The 17,807-nt window shown below is 52.1% G+C and overlaps 1 protein-coding gene across 2 annotated transcripts in view; it reads left to right on the top strand.

The window, feature by feature from the left end:
* ABCF2 (ATP binding cassette subfamily F member 2) overlaps positions 1-16,532 on the top strand; it is a 54,260-nt gene extending 37,728 nt beyond the window's left edge. For both annotated transcript variants that reach the window (XM_069729031.1, XM_069729032.1), the window contains exons 9-14: positions 121-240; positions 666-755; positions 828-938; positions 8,069-8,260; positions 15,801-16,004; positions 16,079-16,532. In XM_069729031.1, coding sequence (XP_069585132.1) covers positions 121-240; positions 666-755; positions 828-938; positions 8,069-8,260; positions 15,801-16,004; positions 16,079-16,204 — 843 coding nt within the window. In that variant the 3' untranslated portion in view covers positions 16,205-16,532. The remainder of the gene's footprint in view (positions 1-120; positions 241-665; positions 756-827; positions 939-8,068; positions 8,261-15,800; positions 16,005-16,078) is intronic.
* Positions 16,533-17,807: the final 1,275 nt, after the last annotated feature.

The raw sequence follows: 17,807 nt of genomic DNA, 5'->3' as shown, positions 1-17,807 counted from the left end.
GGGGCGGTGGGTGGTCCTGTGCTCGGAGGTAGGAGGACCTGTATGTGGGCGGCTGTGTGCAGAGGAGGCCATGTGAGATCAGACCTGTGACACTGGATGCTTCGTCTTTCCCCCGTGCAGAATTATATCGCTCGCTTCGGACACGGCAGCGCTAAGTTGGCTCGTCAGGCACAGAGCAAAGAGAAGACGCTGCAGAAGATGATGTCGTCAGGACTGACGGAGCGAGTGGTCACTGACAAGGTGTGTGTGTGGGGGGGGGGAGATGATGATGGGGGTGGGGGGGGAGATGATGATGGGGGTGGGGGGGGGAGATGATGATGGGGGAGGGGGGGTGCCACTTCTTGTTTCTGCCTCGTGCTCAGTCAGCGTCCATGGTGGGCTCTCCACGGCGCGGACCTCGCACGTGTCTCCACAGCGCACTCACCGCATGCGTCTCCACAACGCACTCACCGCACGTGTCTCCACAGCGCACTCACCGCACGTGTCTCCACGGCGCACTCACCGCACGTGTCTCCACGGCGCACTCACCGCAGGCGTCTCCACAGCGCACTCACCGCAGGCGTCTCCACAGCGCACTCACCGCACGCGTCTCCACAGCGCGCTCACCGCACGCGTCTCCACAGCGCGCTCACCGCACGCGTCTCCACTGGTTCTCTGTATTTCAGACGCTGTCGTTCTATTTCCCGTCCTGTGGAAAGATCCCGCCCCCAGTGATCATGGTGCAGAACGTCAGCTTCCGATACACAGTGGATGGGGTAAGCACCAGACCTGACACCTGAGCGGCACCAAGAGGCGCCATGTGTAACCCCCGTCTCTCCACCATTCAGCCGCTCATCTACAAGAACCTGGAGTTTGGAATAGACCTGGACACCCGAGTGGCCCTTGTGGGGCCGAATGGAGCTGGAAAATCCACCTTACTAAAGCTGCTGACGGGGGAGGTGAGGCACAAATCCTCCCTGCGTCTGCCCCTAACCTGTGCTCGCCCTCCGCCTCTCCTCTGCCACCTCGCCCTCCGCCTCTCCTCTGCCGCCTCATTGCCCGTCCCCCTCTCTGCCACCTCGCCCTCCGCCTCTCCTCTGCCACCTCGCCCTCCGCCTCTCCCCTGCCGCCTCATTGCCTGTCCCCCTCTCCTCTGCCCCCTGCCTCATTGCCCGTCCCCCTCTCCTCTGCCCCCCCCGCCTCATTGCCCGCCCCCCCTGCCTCATTGCCCGTCCCCCTCTCCTCTACCCCACCTCATTGCCCGTCCCCCTCTCCTCTGCCCCCGCCTCATTGCCCGTCCCCCTCTCCTCCGCCCCCCCGCCTCATTGCCCGTCCCCCTCTCCTCTGCCCCGCCTCATTGCCCGTCCCCCTCTCCTCCGCCCCCCTCTCCTCTGCCCCCCCCCGCCTCATTGCCCGTCCCCCTCTCCTCTGCCCCCTCTCCTCTGCCCCCCCCCCGCCTCATTGCCTGTCCCTCTCCTCTGCCTCCCCGCCTCATTGCCCGTCCCCCTCTCCTCTGCTGCCTCATTGCCCGTCCCCCTCTCCTCTGCCTCATTGCCCGTCCCTGTTATGTTTGCTAATGACAGGTGTTATGAAGGCAATCCAGAAACACAGTGTGCATAGCGATCAGAGCGCACACAGTGATCTGACAAATACCCAAAAATACAAGAACGAGCTCTGAGACGTGGAAACTCTGTAGACTGCACACCTGATCCTATCCTAAACACAACTAAAAGCGGCTGTGGATTGCGCCTAACAACTACCTAGGCAACTCGGCACAGCCTAAGAAACTAGCTAGCCTGAAGATAGAAAAATAGGCCTGACTTGCCCCAGAGAAATTCCCCAAAGGAAAAGGCAGCCCCCCACATATAATGACTGTGAGTAAGATGAAAAGACAAAACGTAGGGATGAAATAGATTCAGCAAAGTGGGGCCCGATATTCTAGGACAGAGCGAGGACAGTAAAGCGAACTTTGCAGTCTACAAAAAACCCTAAAGCAAAACCACGCAAAGGGGGCAAAAAAAACCCACCGTGCCGAACTAACGGCACGGCGGTACACCCTTTGCGTCTCAGAGCTTCCAGCAAAACAAAAGACAAGCTGGACAGAAAAAAAGCAACAAAAAAGCAAAAAGCACTTGGCTATACAGAGCAGCAGGTCACAGGAACAATCAGGAGAAGCACAGATCCAACACTGAAACATTGACAAGGAGCAAGGATAGCAGCAGTTAACGAGCTCACCAGAACACCTGAGGGAGGAAGCTCAGAAGCTGCAGTACCACTTGTGACCACAGGAGTGAATTCAGCCACAGAATTCACAACAGTACCCCCCCTTGAGGAGGGGTCACCGAACCCTCACCAGAGCCCCCAGGCCGACCAGGATGAGCCGCATGAAAGGCACGAACAAGATCGGAAGCATGAACATCAGAGGCAAAAACCCAGGAATTATCTTCCTGAGCATAACCCTTCCATTTAACCAGATACTGGAGTTTCCGTCTAGAAACACGAGAATCCAAAATCTTCTCCACAATATACTCCAATTCCCCCTCCACCAAAACCGGGGCAGGAGGCTCAACAGATGGAACCATAGGTGCCACGTATCTCCGCAACAACGACCTATGGAATACATTATGTATGGAAAAGGAGTCTGGGAGGGTCAAACGAAAAGACACAGGATTGAGAACCTCAGAAATCCTATACGGACCAATAAAACGAGGTTTAAATTTAGGAGAGGAAACCTTCATAGGAATATGACGAGAAGATAACTAAACCAGATCCCCAACACGAAGTCGGGGACCCACACGGCGTCTGCGATTAGCGAAAAGTTGAGCTTTCTCCTGGGACAAGATCAAATTGTCCACTACCTGAGTCCAGATCTGCTGCAACCTATCCACCACAGAATCCACACCAGGACAGTCCGAAGACTCAACCTGTCCTGAAGAGAAACGAGGATTGAACCCAGAATTGCAAAAAAATGGAGAAACCAAGGTAGCCGAGCTGGCCCGATTATTAAGGGCGAACTCAGCCAACGGCAAAAAGGACACCCAATCATCCTGGTCTGCAGAAACAAAACATCTCAGATATGTTTCCAAGGTCTGATTGGTTCGTTCGGTCTGGCCATTAGTCTGAGGATGGAAAGCCGAGGAAAAGGATAGGTCAATGCCCATCCTACCACAAAAGGCTCGCCAAAACCTTGAAACAAACTGGGAACCTCTGTCAGAAACAATATTCTCAGGAATGCCATGCAACCGAACCACATGCTGAAAGAACAAAGGTACCAAATCAGAGGAGGAAGGCAATTTAGCCAAGGGCACCAGATGGACCATTTTAGAAAAGCGATCACAGACCACCCAAATGACTGACATCTTTTGAGAAACGGGAAGGTCAGAAATGAAATCCATCGAAATATGTGTCCAAGGCCTCTTTGGGACCGGCAAGGGCAAAAGCAACCCACTGGCACGAGAACAGCAGGGCTTAGCCCTAGCACAAATCCCACAGGACTGCACAAAAGTACGTACATCCCGTGACAGAGATGGCCACCAGAAGGATCTAGCCACTAACTCTCTGGTACCAAAGATTCCAGGATGACCAGCCAACACCGAACAATGAAGTTCAGAGATAAGTTTATTAGTCCACCTATCAGGGACGAACAGTTTCTCTGCTGGACAACGATCAGGTTTATTCGCCTGAAATTTTTGCAGCACCCGCCGCAAATCAGGGGAGATGGCAGACACAATGACTCCTTCCTTGAGGATACCCGCTGGCTCAGATAAACCCGGAGAGTCGGGCACAAAACTCCTAGACAGAGCATCCGCCTTCACATTTTTAGAGCCCGGAAGGTACGAAATCATAAAGTCGAAGCGGGCAAAAAATAACGACCAACGGGCCTGTCTAGGATTCAAGCGCTTGGCAGACTCGAGATAAGTCAAGTTCTTATGATCAGTCAATACCACCACGCGATGCTTAGCTCCTTCAAGCCAATGACGCCACTCCTCGAATGCCCACTTCATGGCCAGCAACTCTCGATTGCCCACATCATAATTACGCTCAGCGGGCGAAAACTTCCTGGAAAAGAAAGCACATGGTTTCATCACTGAGCAATCAGAACCTCTCTGTGACAAAACCGCCCCTGCTCCAATCTCAGAAGCATCAACCTCGACCTGGAACGGAAGAGAAACATCTGGCTGACACAACACAGGGGCAGAACAAAAACGACGCTTCAACTCCTGAAAAGCTTCCACAGCAGCAGAAGACCAATTAACCAAATCAGCACCCTTCTTGGTCAAATCGGTCAATGGTTTGGCAATGCTAGAAAAATTACAGATGAAGCGACGATAAAAACTAGCAAAGCCCAGGAACTTTTGCAGACTTTTCAGAGATGTCGGCTGAATCCAATCCTGGATGGCTTGGACCTTAACTGGATCCATCTCGATAGTAGAAGGGGTAAAGATGAACCCCAAAAATGAAACTTTCTGCACACCGAAGAGACACTTTGATCCCTTCACAAACAAAGAGTTAGCACGCAGGACCTGAAAAACCATTCTGACCTGCTTCACATGAGACTCCCAATCATCTGAGAAGATCAAAATGTCATCCAAGTAAACAATCAGGAATTTATCCAGATACTCACGGAAGATGTCATGCATAAAAGACTGAAACACAGATGGAGCATTGGCAAGTCCGAACGGCATCACTAGATACTCAAAATGACCCTCGGGCGTATTGAATGCAGTTTTCCATTCATCTCCTTGCCTGATTCTCACCAGATTATACGCACCACGAAGATCTATCTTAGTGAACCAACTAGCCCCCTTAATCCGAGCAAACAAGTCAGATAACAATGGCAAGGGATACTGAAATTTAACAGTGATCTTATTAAGAAGGCGGTAATCAATACACGGTCTCAGCGAACCATCCTTCTTGGCTACAAAGAAGAACCCTGCTCCCAGTGGTGATGACGATGGGCGAATATGTCCCTTCTCCAGGGATTCCTTCACATAACTGCGCATAGCGGCGTGTTCAGGCACGGATAAATTAAATAATCGACCTTTAGGGAATTTACTACCAGGAATCAAATTGATGGCACAATCACAATCCCTATGCGGAGGTAGAGCATCGGACTTGGGCTCTTCAAATACATCCTGATAATCAGACAAGAACTCTGGGACCTCAGAAGGGGTGGATGACGAAATCGACAAAAATGGAACATCACCATGTACCCCCTGACAACCCCAGCTGGATACCGACATGGAATTCCAATCCAATACTGGATTATGGGTTTGTAGCCATGGCAACCCCAACACGACCACATCATGCAGATTATGCAAAACCAGAAAGCGAATAACTTCCTGATGTGCAGGAGCCATGCACATGGTCAGCTGGGCCCAGTATTGAGGTTTATTCTTGGCCAAAGGTGTAGCATCAATTCCTCTCAATGGAATAGGACACCGCAAAGGCTCCAAGAAAAACCCACAACGTTTAGCATAATCCAAATCCATCAGATTCAGGGCAGCGCCCGAATCCACAAACGCCATGACAGAAAACGACGACAAAGAGCACATCAAGGTAATGGACAGAAGGAATTTGGACTGTACAGTACCAATGACGGCAGACCTGGCGGACCGCTTAGTGCGCTTAGGACAATCAGAAATAGCGTGAGTGGAATCACCACAGTAGAAACACAGACCATTCAGACGTCTGTATTCCTGCCGTTCAACTCTAGTCATAGTCCTATCGCACTGCATAGGCTCAGGTTTAACCTCAGGCAGTACCGCCAAATGGTGCACAGATTTACGCTCGCGCAAGCGTCGACCGATCTGAATGGCCAAAGACAAAGACTCATTCAAACCAGCAGGCATAGGAAATCCCACCATGACATCCTTAAGAGCCTCAGAGAGACCCTTTCTGAACAAAGCTGCCAGCGCAGATTCATTCCACTGAGTGAGTACTGACCATTTCCTAAATTTCTGACAATATACTTCTATATCATCCTGACCCTGGCACAAAGCCAGCAAATTTTTCTCAGCCTGATCCACTGAATTAGGCTCATCGTACAGCAATCCGAGCGCCAGGAAAAACGCATCGACACTACTCAATGCAGGGTCTCCTGGCGCAAGAGAAAATGCCCAGTCTTGAGGGTCGCCGCGCAAAAAAGAAATAATAATCAAAACCTGTTGAATAGGATTACCAGAAGAATGAGGTTTCAAGGCCAGAAATAGCTTACAATTATTTTTGAAACTTAGAAACTTAGTTCTATCTCCAAAAAACAAATCAGGAATAGGAATTCTTGGTTCTAACATAGATTTCTGATCAATAGTATCTTGAATTTTTTGTACATTTATAACGAGATTATCCATTGAAGAGCACAGACCCTGAATATCCATGTCCACACCTGTGTCCAGAATCACCCAAATGTCTAGGGGAAAAAAAAAAAAGTGAACACAGAGCAGAAAAAAAAAAAAATGTCAGAACTTTTTCTTTCCCTCTATTGAGAATCATTAGTTTGGGCTCCTTGTACTGTTATGTTTGCTAATGACAGGTGTTATGAAGGCAATCCAGAAACACAGTGTGCATAGCGATCAGAGCGCACACAGTGATCTGACAAATACCCAAAAATACAAGAACGAGCTCTGAGACGTGGAAACTCTGTAGACTGCACACCTGATCCTATCCTAAACACAACTAAAAGCGGCTGTGGATTGCGCCTAACAACTACCTAGGCAACTCGGCACAGCCTAAGAAACTAGCTAGCCTGAAGATAGAAAAATAGGCCTGACTTGCCCCAGAGAAATTCCCCAAAGGAAAAGGCAGCCCCCCACATATAATGACTGTGAGTAAGATGAAAAGACAAAACGTAGGGATGAAATAGATTCAGCAAAGTGGGGCCCGATATTCTAGGACAGAGCGAGGACAGTAAAGCGAACTTTGCAGTCTACAAAAAACCCTAAAGCAAAACCACGCAAAGGGGGCAAAAAAAACCACCGTGCCGAACTAACGGCACGGCGGTACACCCTTTGCGTCTCAGAGCTTCCAGCAAAACAAAAGACAAGCTGGACAGAAAAAAAGCAACAAAAAAGCAAAAAGCACTTAGCTATACAGAGCAGCAGGTCACAGGAACAATCAGGAGAAGCTCCGATCCAACACTGAAACATTGACAAGGAGCAAGGATAGCAGCATCAGGCGGAGTTAAGTAATGAAGCAGTTAACGAGCTCACCAGAACACCTGAGGGAGGAAGCTCAGAAGCTGCAGTACCACTTGTGACCACAGGAGTGAATTCAGCCACAGAATTCACAACACGTCCCCCTCTCCTCTGCCTCATTGCCCGTCCTCCTCTCCTCTGCCCCCTGCCTCATTGCCCGTCCCCCTCTCCTCTGCCCCCTGCCTCATTGCCCGTCCCCCTCTCCTCTGCCCCCCGCCTCATTGCCCGTCCCCCTCTCCTCTGCCTCATTGCCCGTCCCCCTCTCCTCTGCCTCATTGCCCGTCCTCCTCTCCTCTGCCCCCTGCCTCATTGCCCGTCCTCCTCTCCTCTGCCCCCTGCCTCATTGCCCGTCCCCCTCTCCTCTGCCCCCTGCCTCATTGCCCGTCCCCCTCTCCTCTGCCCCCCGCCTCATTGCCTGTCCCCCTCTCCTCTGCCCCCCTGCCTCATTGCCCGTCCCCCTCTCCTCTGCCCCCCGCCTCATTGCCCGTCCCCCTCTCCTCTGCCTCATTGCCCGTCCTCCTCTCCTCTGCCCCCCCACCTCATTGCCCGTCCCCCTCTCCTCTGCCCCCTGCCTCATTGCCCGTCCCCCTCTCCTCTGCCCCCTGCCTCATTGCCCGTCCCCCTCTCCTCTGCCCCCCGCCTCATTGCCTGTCCCCCTCTCCTCTGCCCCCCTGCCTCATTGCCCGTCCCCCTCTCCTCTGCCCCCCGCCTCATTGCCCGTCCCCCTCTCCTCTGCCTCATTGCCCGTCCTCCTCTCCTCTGCCCCCCCACCTCATTGCCCGACCCCCTCTCCTCTACCCCCCCACCTCATTGCCCGTCCCCCTCTCCTCTGCCCCCCCCCCCCCCCCCCCCCCCCGCCTCGTCCTCACTGATCCCTTCTCCTTTTGTCGGTGCAGCTTCTGCCATCAGACGGGATGATAAGGAAACATTCTCATGTCAAGATTGGCCGCTATCACCAGCACCTGACAGAGCAGCTGGAGCTCGACCTCTCCCCGCTGGAGTACATGATGAAGTGTTACCCCGAGATCAAGGAGAAGGAGGAGATGAGGAAGATCATCGGCCGCTACGGCCTGACGGGGAAACAGCAGGTGCGTGCGGCCAGGGGCAAGAGTGGGGCGGCGGCCAGGGGCAAGAGTGGGGCGGCGGCCAGGGGCAAGAGTGGGGCGGCGGCCAGGGGCAAGAGTGGGGCGGCGGCCAGGGGCAAGAGTGGGGCGGGGCCAGGGGCAAGAGTGGGGCGGGGCCAGGGGCAAGAGTAGGGCGGAGCCAGGGCGAAGATTCTACCCTAGCACAGATCACAGCTGTCAGAAGTTATAAGAGGGGATGAAATCAGTCACACATGATGTAATGTCTGGAGGTTATATCCGTACTGGAGCGTTATAAAAGGGGCTGATATCGGTGTCCTGGCCCATGGAGTTAACCTGACTGAGCACCAAAGTCTCTGGCATCGGTCTGTACCACAATCCGCCCAAGCACCTGCGCCAGATGCTCTAGGTGTTCCTCCCAGAAGATGGCAATATCATCCAGGTATGCGGCCACGTACCCTTCAAGTCCCTTGAGCAGTGTGTTGACCATCCGCTGAAAAGTGGTAGGGGCATTCTTCATGCCGAACGGTATCACGGTGGACTCATACAGTCCAAAAGGGGTAATAAAGGCAGAGTGTTCCCATGCCTCACGGGTCAGGGGAATCTGCCAATATCCCCGGCTCAGATCCATGATGGTCAGGTACTTATCCCCGGCCCACTGGTCGAGCAGGTCATCGATGCGTGGTATGGGGAACTCATCGGTGACCGACAGTGTTGAGCCCCCTGTAGTTCATGCAAACCGGGTTGTTCAGTCCTTTTTGGGGACGAGGACTAAAGGAGAAGCTCACGTGCTGCTGGACGCTTGGATCACCTCTAGCTTCAGCATTTGTTGGCGCATCTGCTTCTGCACCTCATCATAGACCCGATATGCTGAACGCCGGATCGGGGGGGGGGGGGGGGGGGGGTGCAATTTCCGGTGTTCGCTGCTGAACAGCTCCTGGAAGGGTTGCAGGGTGACCTTCACATCCTCAATGGATCCACCTGCCTTGGCTTGGGTGAGCAGATCCAGGAGGGCGTCTGCCTCTCTTCCTTCGGGATGGTTGCACATTAGGAGGGCGCAGGCCTCCCGCTCATGATGGGCCTTCATCATGTTCACGTGGAAGGCCTTACACGGACGTGGTCCAGGGTGACCAGGTATTTGACTGCGTAGATCTGCTGGCACATGAAGTATGGGCTCTCCCAGGCCACCTGAAGCTTGTTCTGTGGTAAGGGGACCAGTAGCCACACCTTTTGGCGCACCTGGTAGGTCCTCTCGCAAGCATTCGGGTCGTGTTTCTGGTCAGTCTGGGCTTGCACCATATTGTCATACACCAGCCGCGTCAAGGTCATCAACTTGTCCCTGAAGTGCACAACATACTCTATGACCGACAATCCAGGGGTGGCCAAGTCCCCTTCCCATGCCTCTTTCACCAGATCCAAGGGCCCCCACACATGTAGCCCATACAGAAGCTCAAAGGCGGAGAACCCCGTTGAGGCCTATGGAACCTCCTGGTAGGCAAATAACAGATGTGGGAGGTACCGCTCCCAATCTCTCCCGTGGGAGTCGACCAACATCTTAAGCATCTGCTTCAAGGTGCCATTGAATTGCTTGCACAGGCCATTAGTCTGCGGATGGTACGGGCTGACCACCAGATGTTGCGTTTGTATTTGCTTACAAAGGGACTCAATCATCTCCGTCATGAACTGGGTCCCTTGGTCGGTGAGCACTTCCTGGGGAAATTCCACTCGGGAGAAAATCTCCAGTAAGGCGGTAGCCACCTTATTAGCCCGAATGGATGACAAAGCTACTGCTTCCAGGTACCGGGTGGCATAATCTACTACGTCAGTATGAAGCATTTTCCGGAGCGGCTACGACTGGACAGCTGTCCAATGAGATCCACAGTGACCCTCCTGAAAGGCTCCTCAATGATGGTCAATGGCGCCACCCCACCTTCCTCACTCTCTGACAGATGTCACACGAACGGCAGTAGGCAGCTACATAGGCCTCCATTTTAGGCCAGTAGAAATTCTGAGCGAGCCTGGCCTTGGTTTTAGCAATCCTTAAGTGTCTGGCCATCGGAATCTCATGTGCGATCTGCAACAATTCCACCCTAAACGGATAGGTTACCACTAGCTGTCGGTCCCGGCGCCACACCTCTGGTGGACCGTTACCGGTACAGCCGTCCCTGGTCCCAGACCACCTGCTCACAGTCTGACTCTATGGGAGGCTGTGCCACCTGCTCCTTGAGAGCCTTCATGCTGTCGTCAGCTTCTAATGCCGCCTGAAACCCCTGACTAGACGTGGCCAGAATTGACTAAACCGTCACGTCTTCTGTCAGTTCCCCAAGACCTGTCTCCTGGCCTCCGTCTGACTCGGCAGCCAGTTGGTCGGAGGTAGGGAAGCTACCAGACCTCCTTGAGGTTACTTGGGCTCTGGTGCTTCCACTCCTGCTGACAGTGGCCACCACTGCTGCGACCATGGGTAGTGCCTGCTTTTCCTCCACTCCTGACCAAGTCGCTGGGTCAGGCAGACTAACCTGGCCTTCTGACATCCCTGATGTGGGGGACTCCTGCCCTGGGACCTTACCTGGTGGCTCCACGTCTCCTGTGACACCACCACTCCCCAGGGTCTGTACCTCTCCCTGCAGCGGTTCTGAACTCAGCAGCCTGGACTCATCTAGGGGCCCTGCACTTCCCGTGGCAGCCTCCCCCACCCTGCAGCTCCATGTCCCCTGCCTCTCCCACTAGAGGACAATAGATCCCAGCACACTGGCAGATCACACCTGAGGACATCTTCACACCTCTCGCCTGTCACAGCTGCCTTCCCTGTGCATGTAGTGTCAGTGTATGGGAAAGTCTCAGATTTTGCTTCCCCCTCCACAGCAGGAGGCACATTCAATACATTAACATCAACCTCATTAGCAGTGGACATTTCAAGACCGTCTATGGGAGCCGAACTTGGGGGTTCAGTGGCCACATACTGGGACACTGCCCCAAATCAGTCCCAAGCAAAACATTGGTGGGAATATTTGCTGATACCCCCTCCTCCCGCATTCCCCTCCCAGCACCCCAGTCCAAATACACCTTGGCGGCGGGCAGTGCCGGTTCGACTCCTCCAATCCCAGAGACAGAGTTTTTCTGGGTACCAAATCCCGGGTAGACACCACCTCAGGCTGTACAAGGGTCATCTCGGCGCCGGTGTCCCACAGTCCCATGACCGCTGCGAGGCCAATGGTGATGGGTTGGTAATTGTCAAGAGACCCACCACCACCTCCCCACAGACTAAACAGTGGACGGGGCCTTTTGGCGCTGGGGACACATGGCCTTGATGTGTCCTGGTTGGTTGCAATGATGACATTGGCGGGATTCCACTGGCCATAGCCGCTTGCAGAAGGGCATACGATCCTGCTTGGCTCGGGTGGACAGATGAGGGGCAGCCCACTGCAGGACTGAGCACATTGGCAGGTTCCTTCAGGAGCATTGGCTGGACTCCCCATTGCCTTGAGCAGCACAATCGTCCAAGTCCTCCCCATCGACCATAGCATTGGCCATTTCCTGGCTTTGGGACCTGGTGCCTCTGGCCATTCTTAACCCTTTGGTTACTGACACAGAAGTGCGACCCGTGAACCCACACACCTTATATTATTTGCACTCTTCACAGTCTAATGCTGAGCTGATCTTATCCCAAAAGCTACCGCTAGTAATCCTTAGTGTGTGTGGGACCCCTATTCCTAGACACTAATATCTCGATCCCACCGCTGCCACCACTTGTGAGGAAAACACACGACGGAGCCGGGAGATACTGATATCCCCACCACCACCACCACCGTCACCAATCTGTGATGGAGCTTACAAAGTCACAGCTCTCTGGTGCCCCCTTACCCTCTGGTCCGTCAGGAAACTGCACCTAGGATAAGAAGTCCCAGAGAGGCTGCCATGTCACTTACTGATTATCGGGGCACTCTGGCGTGAGGGCAGTATATATATCACCAGTCCCAGGCCGGAAATATACACTGCTCACAAAAATAAAGGGAACACTAAAATCCCACATCTTAGACATGAATGAAATATTCCAGTTGTAAATCTTTATTCATTACATAGTGGAACGTGTTGAGAACAGTAAAACCTAAAAATGATCAACGTAAATCACAACTAATATCCCATGGAGGTCTGGAGTTGGAATAATGCTCAATATCAAAGAGGAAAATGAAGTTACAGGCTGATCCAATTTCAGTGGAAATGCCTCAAGACAAGGAAATGATGCTCAGTAGTGTGTGTGGCCTCCACGTGCCTGTATGACCTCCCTACAACGCCTGGGTATGTTCCTGATGAGGTGGCGGATGGTCTCCTGAGGGATCTCCTCCCAGACCTAGACTAAAGCATCCGCCAACTCCTGGACAGTCTGTGGTGCAACGTGACGTTGGTGGATGGTGCGAGACATGATGTCCCAGATGTGTTCAATCGGATTCAGGTCTGGAGAACGGGCGGCCAGTCCACAGCCTCAATGCCTTCATCTTGCAGGAACTGCTGACACACTCCAGCCACATGAGGTCTGGCATTGTCCTGCATTAGGAGGAACCCAGGGCCAACCGCACCAGCAAATGGTGTCACAAGGGGTCTGAGGATCTCACCTCTACCTAATGGCAGTCAGGCTACCTCTGGCGAGCACATGGAGGGCTCCAAAGAAATGCCACCCCACACCATTACTGACCCACTGCCAAACCGGTCATGCTGAAGGATGTTGGAGGCAGCAGATCGCTCTCCACGGTGTCTCCCGACTCTGTCACGTCTGTCACATGTGCTCAGTGTGAACCTGCTTTCATCCGTGAAGACCACAGGGCGCCAGTAGTGAATTTGCCAATCCTGGTGTTCTGTGGCAAATGCTAAGTGTCCTGCACGGTGATGGGCTGTGAGCACAACCCCATCTGTGGACGTCGGGCACTCGGACCATCATCATGGAGTCGGTTTCTAACCGTTTGTGTAGACACATGCACATTTGTGGCCTGCTGGAGGTCATTTTGCAGGGCTCTGGCAGTGCTCCTCCTATTCCTCCTTGCACAAAGGCTGAGGTAGCGGTCCTGCTGCTCGGTTGTTGCCCTCCTACGGCCCCCTCCACGTCTCCTGGTGTACTGGCCTGTCTCCTGGTAGCACCTCCAGCCTCTGGACACTACGCTGATACACAGCAAACCTTCTTGCCACAGCTCGCATTGATGTGCCATCCTGGATGAGCTGCACTACCTGGGCCACTTGTGTGGGTTGTAGAGTCCGTCTGATGCTACCACGAGTGTGAAAGCACAACCAACATTCAAAAGTGACTAAAACATCAGCCAGAAAGCATTGGTATGGAGATGGGGTCTGTAGTCCCCACCTGCAGAACCTCTCCTTTGTGTCTTGATGATTGCCAATAATTTCCATCTGTTGTCTATTCCATTTGCACAAGAGCATGTGAAATTGATTGTCGAACAGTGTTGCTTCATAAGTAGACAGTTTGATTTCACAGAAGTTTGATTTACTTGGAGTTATATTCTGTTGTTTAATTGTGCCCTTTATTTTCTTGAGCGGTGTATATATAAACTTCCGATCCGTCGTGCCAGGATCCCCCAATAATGCCGGGACGGTATGCTGCCACCAGTTCCTCATTAGATATAAACCCGCTCCATTTACAAGCTTATATCGGGTCAGAAACCAACCCCAGGTAGCATTTAAGTACTAGCCGGACTCGCAGACGTGGGAAATAGGGTTTTGAGATTAAAAAGAAAAAAAAAAAAAAACAGCCCAAATTAATTGCAATTTTAATTGCCGAAAGGCGCACTAGGATCTACATATACTGTATATACAGAGTAATATTGGAGCCAGAGGTACAGATAAGAGTAGGGTGCAGGTTGGGGATAGCAGTTAGCTGTATGTGTCACGTTACCGTTTCTTATCACATGTGGATGGAGGGAAGCTCTCGTATCCACAGGCACCTACTTAGTTTCTGGTCCGTCTCCACACGTGACGTGATAGAACAATGAAAAAGTCTAAATGTGTGTAGTTAGCTTTTAACCCTTAGCTCGCCCCCTCCCATGTTTGCCACCACCCCTCTGGGTTGGACTGAATTCTCCTTTGACCTCCTAGCTTAAATAATTCCCAATATCTAGGATGGGTCATAACTTCCAGGGGGAATCCAAACTGGATGACTGACCTCTCAATGGGTTTGTTGGGGCTGGACCAATAGTCCAAACTTGGGTCAGCTAAGGCTACTTTCACACTAGCGTCAGTACAGGGCCGTCGCCATGCGTCGGCTCGACATACCGACGCAAGCTGTGAAAAAAAATTAAAACGGGGGCAGCGGATGCAGTTTTACAACGCATCCACTGCCCCATTGTAATGTCAGGGGAGGAGGGGGCGGAGTTCCGACCGCGCATGCGCGGTCTGAAATTGCAGACTCGACACACAAAAAATCCTTACATGGAACGTTTTTTTGAGCCGACTGTTCGCCAAAACGACGCATCCATCGCGCGACGTGTGGCCATACGCGGCAATGCGTCGGTAATGCAAGTGTATGGAGAAAAAACGCATCCTGTGGGCACATTTGCAGGATGCATTTTTTTCACCAAAAACGACGCATTGCGACGTACGCCAGAAAACGCTACTGTGAAAGTAGCCTAAGTGGTTCTGGAGAGCCAGTCTCGATAGCTCGGTATCCAGGACAACTAGAGAAATGAGACGCGGGGGTGCGTGCGGAGGGCTCCCAGGGTTCTGGTGGTATATTGGACTTAACCCTGAGATGCACGGTACTCTCATAATTTATCTCTAGGGGTCGGTGCCCAAGTGTCTAGAGCTTTCCCTTGCTGTGGTCCGCCTTGCACAAAAGACATCAGGGGGTCCCAGCTCTGCTCCACCTCGCCTTCATTAACACGTGGCCTCTAATTCTCTGGCCAAATCGTGAAGTTCTGTTCTTTTGGGGGATATGTGTACTTTTCCCAAGCGGAGGGGCATATTTCAGGAGTGAAAAGGGAGATCTCAGGATAATCTATGGGGCCTGAATTAATCCAAAATGGAGTCTCCTGTGTCCCTTACAAACCCCTTATAACACTCTAGTACTGATATAACCTCCAGACATTACACCATATGTGACTGATATCAGCCGCTCCGTTGTAACTCCGTGGTGTTATGGGGGCTGGGAGGTTTCTGCTTTCTTTGACTCCTGTTAGTCTCCAGAATTGCTGATAACTGAGAGAACAGGCTGTGCGTACTGTTCCAGGGTGAGTTGGCAGTCTGGTGCTGAGGTTTTCAGGCCTAGTATTCTGCTCTCCGAACGTGTGCCCTTCCGCCCGTCTCCCGTCCATCCGTCTGTCCGCCCTCCTCCCCTCCCGTCTGTCCGCCCTCCTCCCCTCCCCTCCCGTCTGTCCGCCCTCCTCCCCTCCCGTCTGTCCGCCCTCCTCCCCTCCCGTCTGTCCGCCCTCCTCCCCTCCCCTCTGTCCGCCCTCCTCCCCGCCCGTCTGTCCGCCCTCCTCCCCGCCCGTCTGTCCGCCACCTGTACGTCATACCCCCATCCCCTGGTGACGCCTTTCTCTCGACGCAGGTGAGTCCTATTCGTAACCTGTCCGATGGGCAGAAGTGCCGCGTCTGCTTCGCCTGGCTGGCCTGGCAGAATCCCCACATGCTGTTCTTGGATGAACCCACCAATCATCTGGACATTGAGACGATCGATGCTCTGGCAGACGCCATCAATGACTTTGAAGGAGGGATGATGCTTGTGAGCCACGACTTTCGGCTGATCCAGCAGGTGAGATATCGTTCACAGACAGGTGGCATTTTCCATGGAGCCTGGAATTGACTGATGGGTTGTGTTAATGGCAGGTGGCTCAGGAAATATGGGTGTGCGAAAAGCAGGCGGTCACCAAGTGGACCGGAGACATCTTATCCTACAAGCAGCACCTGAAGTCCAGACTAAATGAAGACGAGCCACAACGAAAGGCCAACTAGCCAGCGGAGGGAACGATGATCTGTGTTCTTGGAGTATATGGGAAACCTATGGCAAATAAAACTGCCCCATAGTCATCAGCAACAGATTCATGTGTGCACTGCTCTGTACCGCGCCCGTCGCCCCCGACATCACTGTACTAGGACAGTTGGTGTTCATAGGCCATGGACAGGACTGCAGTGCCGGAGGCTTCGGGGCATCTGCACTCTGTGCCGCAGTCTCCTCATTGATGAGCAAATTTGTCTTTGTTTGTTTCATTTAAAAAATAAAAAAATATATTTATCTGTAATTGAAATGAATAAAGACAGAAACCGAACTGATCATCTTCTATCCGCTGCTTGTCTGTCCAGATCACCAATGCAGTGGTTACAGATGACGAGAAACTGGTACTGAATATACCGCAGTGAACACAGTCCTTATCCGCTGCTTGTCCAGATCACCGATGCGGAGCGGTTGTAGATGACTGTCATGATTCACACCATGACGGTCAACACTGTAACGGATCCCAGCAGTATGTCAGGGATCCCGGGGAGGATATCTTTATCGTCCCCACTACTCACACCAATTTGTCATGAACTGGGGTTTGGTTGCCTCTGGTTCCTTCTGGAGGGGATTTATCTATTTCCCAGTTCCGGTTTGGAACTTGCAGCTCTCTGGCGCCCCCCCTTACTTTCAGGTCAGACTAGCTACTGCACCTAGGGTAATTAGTCGCCAGAACGGCTGCCTGCTATGTACTGGCTATTGAGCACGATGCAGCGAGGGCGGTATAACTACTCCCACTCAGGCAGGAACAATAATTATTGCACAGGACAAGGTATGCTGCCACCAGCTCCGATTGCACCAAAGGTTAGCGGGTCCGGAGCCAACCCAAATCAGTAGCGCAATTCACTTCAGAGGGCTTGGTGTACGTTTTAGAGCAAAAGCTAGTAATTTATATATTTTACTCCATAAAAGAACAGGCAGTGTTTATAAAAGGTATATAAAGATGTTACAATATGAGACAAAGTATATACAAAGCAATTATAAAATAACATGGATTAAAGAAGAAAGATAAAACTCACATGTGCTCTGATCATTTCTAGCAAACCATGCTGGTAGGCGGAGCTCCAAATGTCCCAATTCATGAGAGTCTTTCTGTGGTGAGATCCCAGGGAAGAAGGAGGGTTGGGCTCACTGGCAGTAACTTATACCTGCAGGCTTGTGACCTCACTAAAGGGCTGGTTTGCCTGCCCCCTCCCCTTAGCTGCCAGGGTGCATATTTTGGTATGGAACTTATAAAACTCCTAGATGTGCTTGCGAACCTAGCAGGGTCACAGAACACACATCCCTCATCTTATATCGAAATTAGCTTTCTATTGAATCCAAACGTGATCTAATTATCCCACACGGTTCTGGAGAAATTCGTTTCTCTGGTTCTTTTGGGGCCGGACTCCCGCAAGAGGACCCGCTGTGAAACTCTATTAAATCACATTCCGAATATGTATCCATCATTTTTCTATCATTGATTGGGCCCGAGATATACCCTTTTATTATCTCCCATATACACTGTGTTCCAAATTATTATGCAAATATTTCCTCATATTTTCTGTAAATTACCTATCTGAA

This window comes from Ranitomeya imitator, chromosome 6, assembly GCF_032444005.1.
Source record: "Ranitomeya imitator isolate aRanImi1 chromosome 6, aRanImi1.pri, whole genome shotgun sequence".
NCBI lineage: Eukaryota > Metazoa > Chordata > Amphibia > Anura > Dendrobatidae > Ranitomeya > Ranitomeya imitator.
This window is presented reverse-complemented; position numbering and strand designations above follow the sequence as displayed.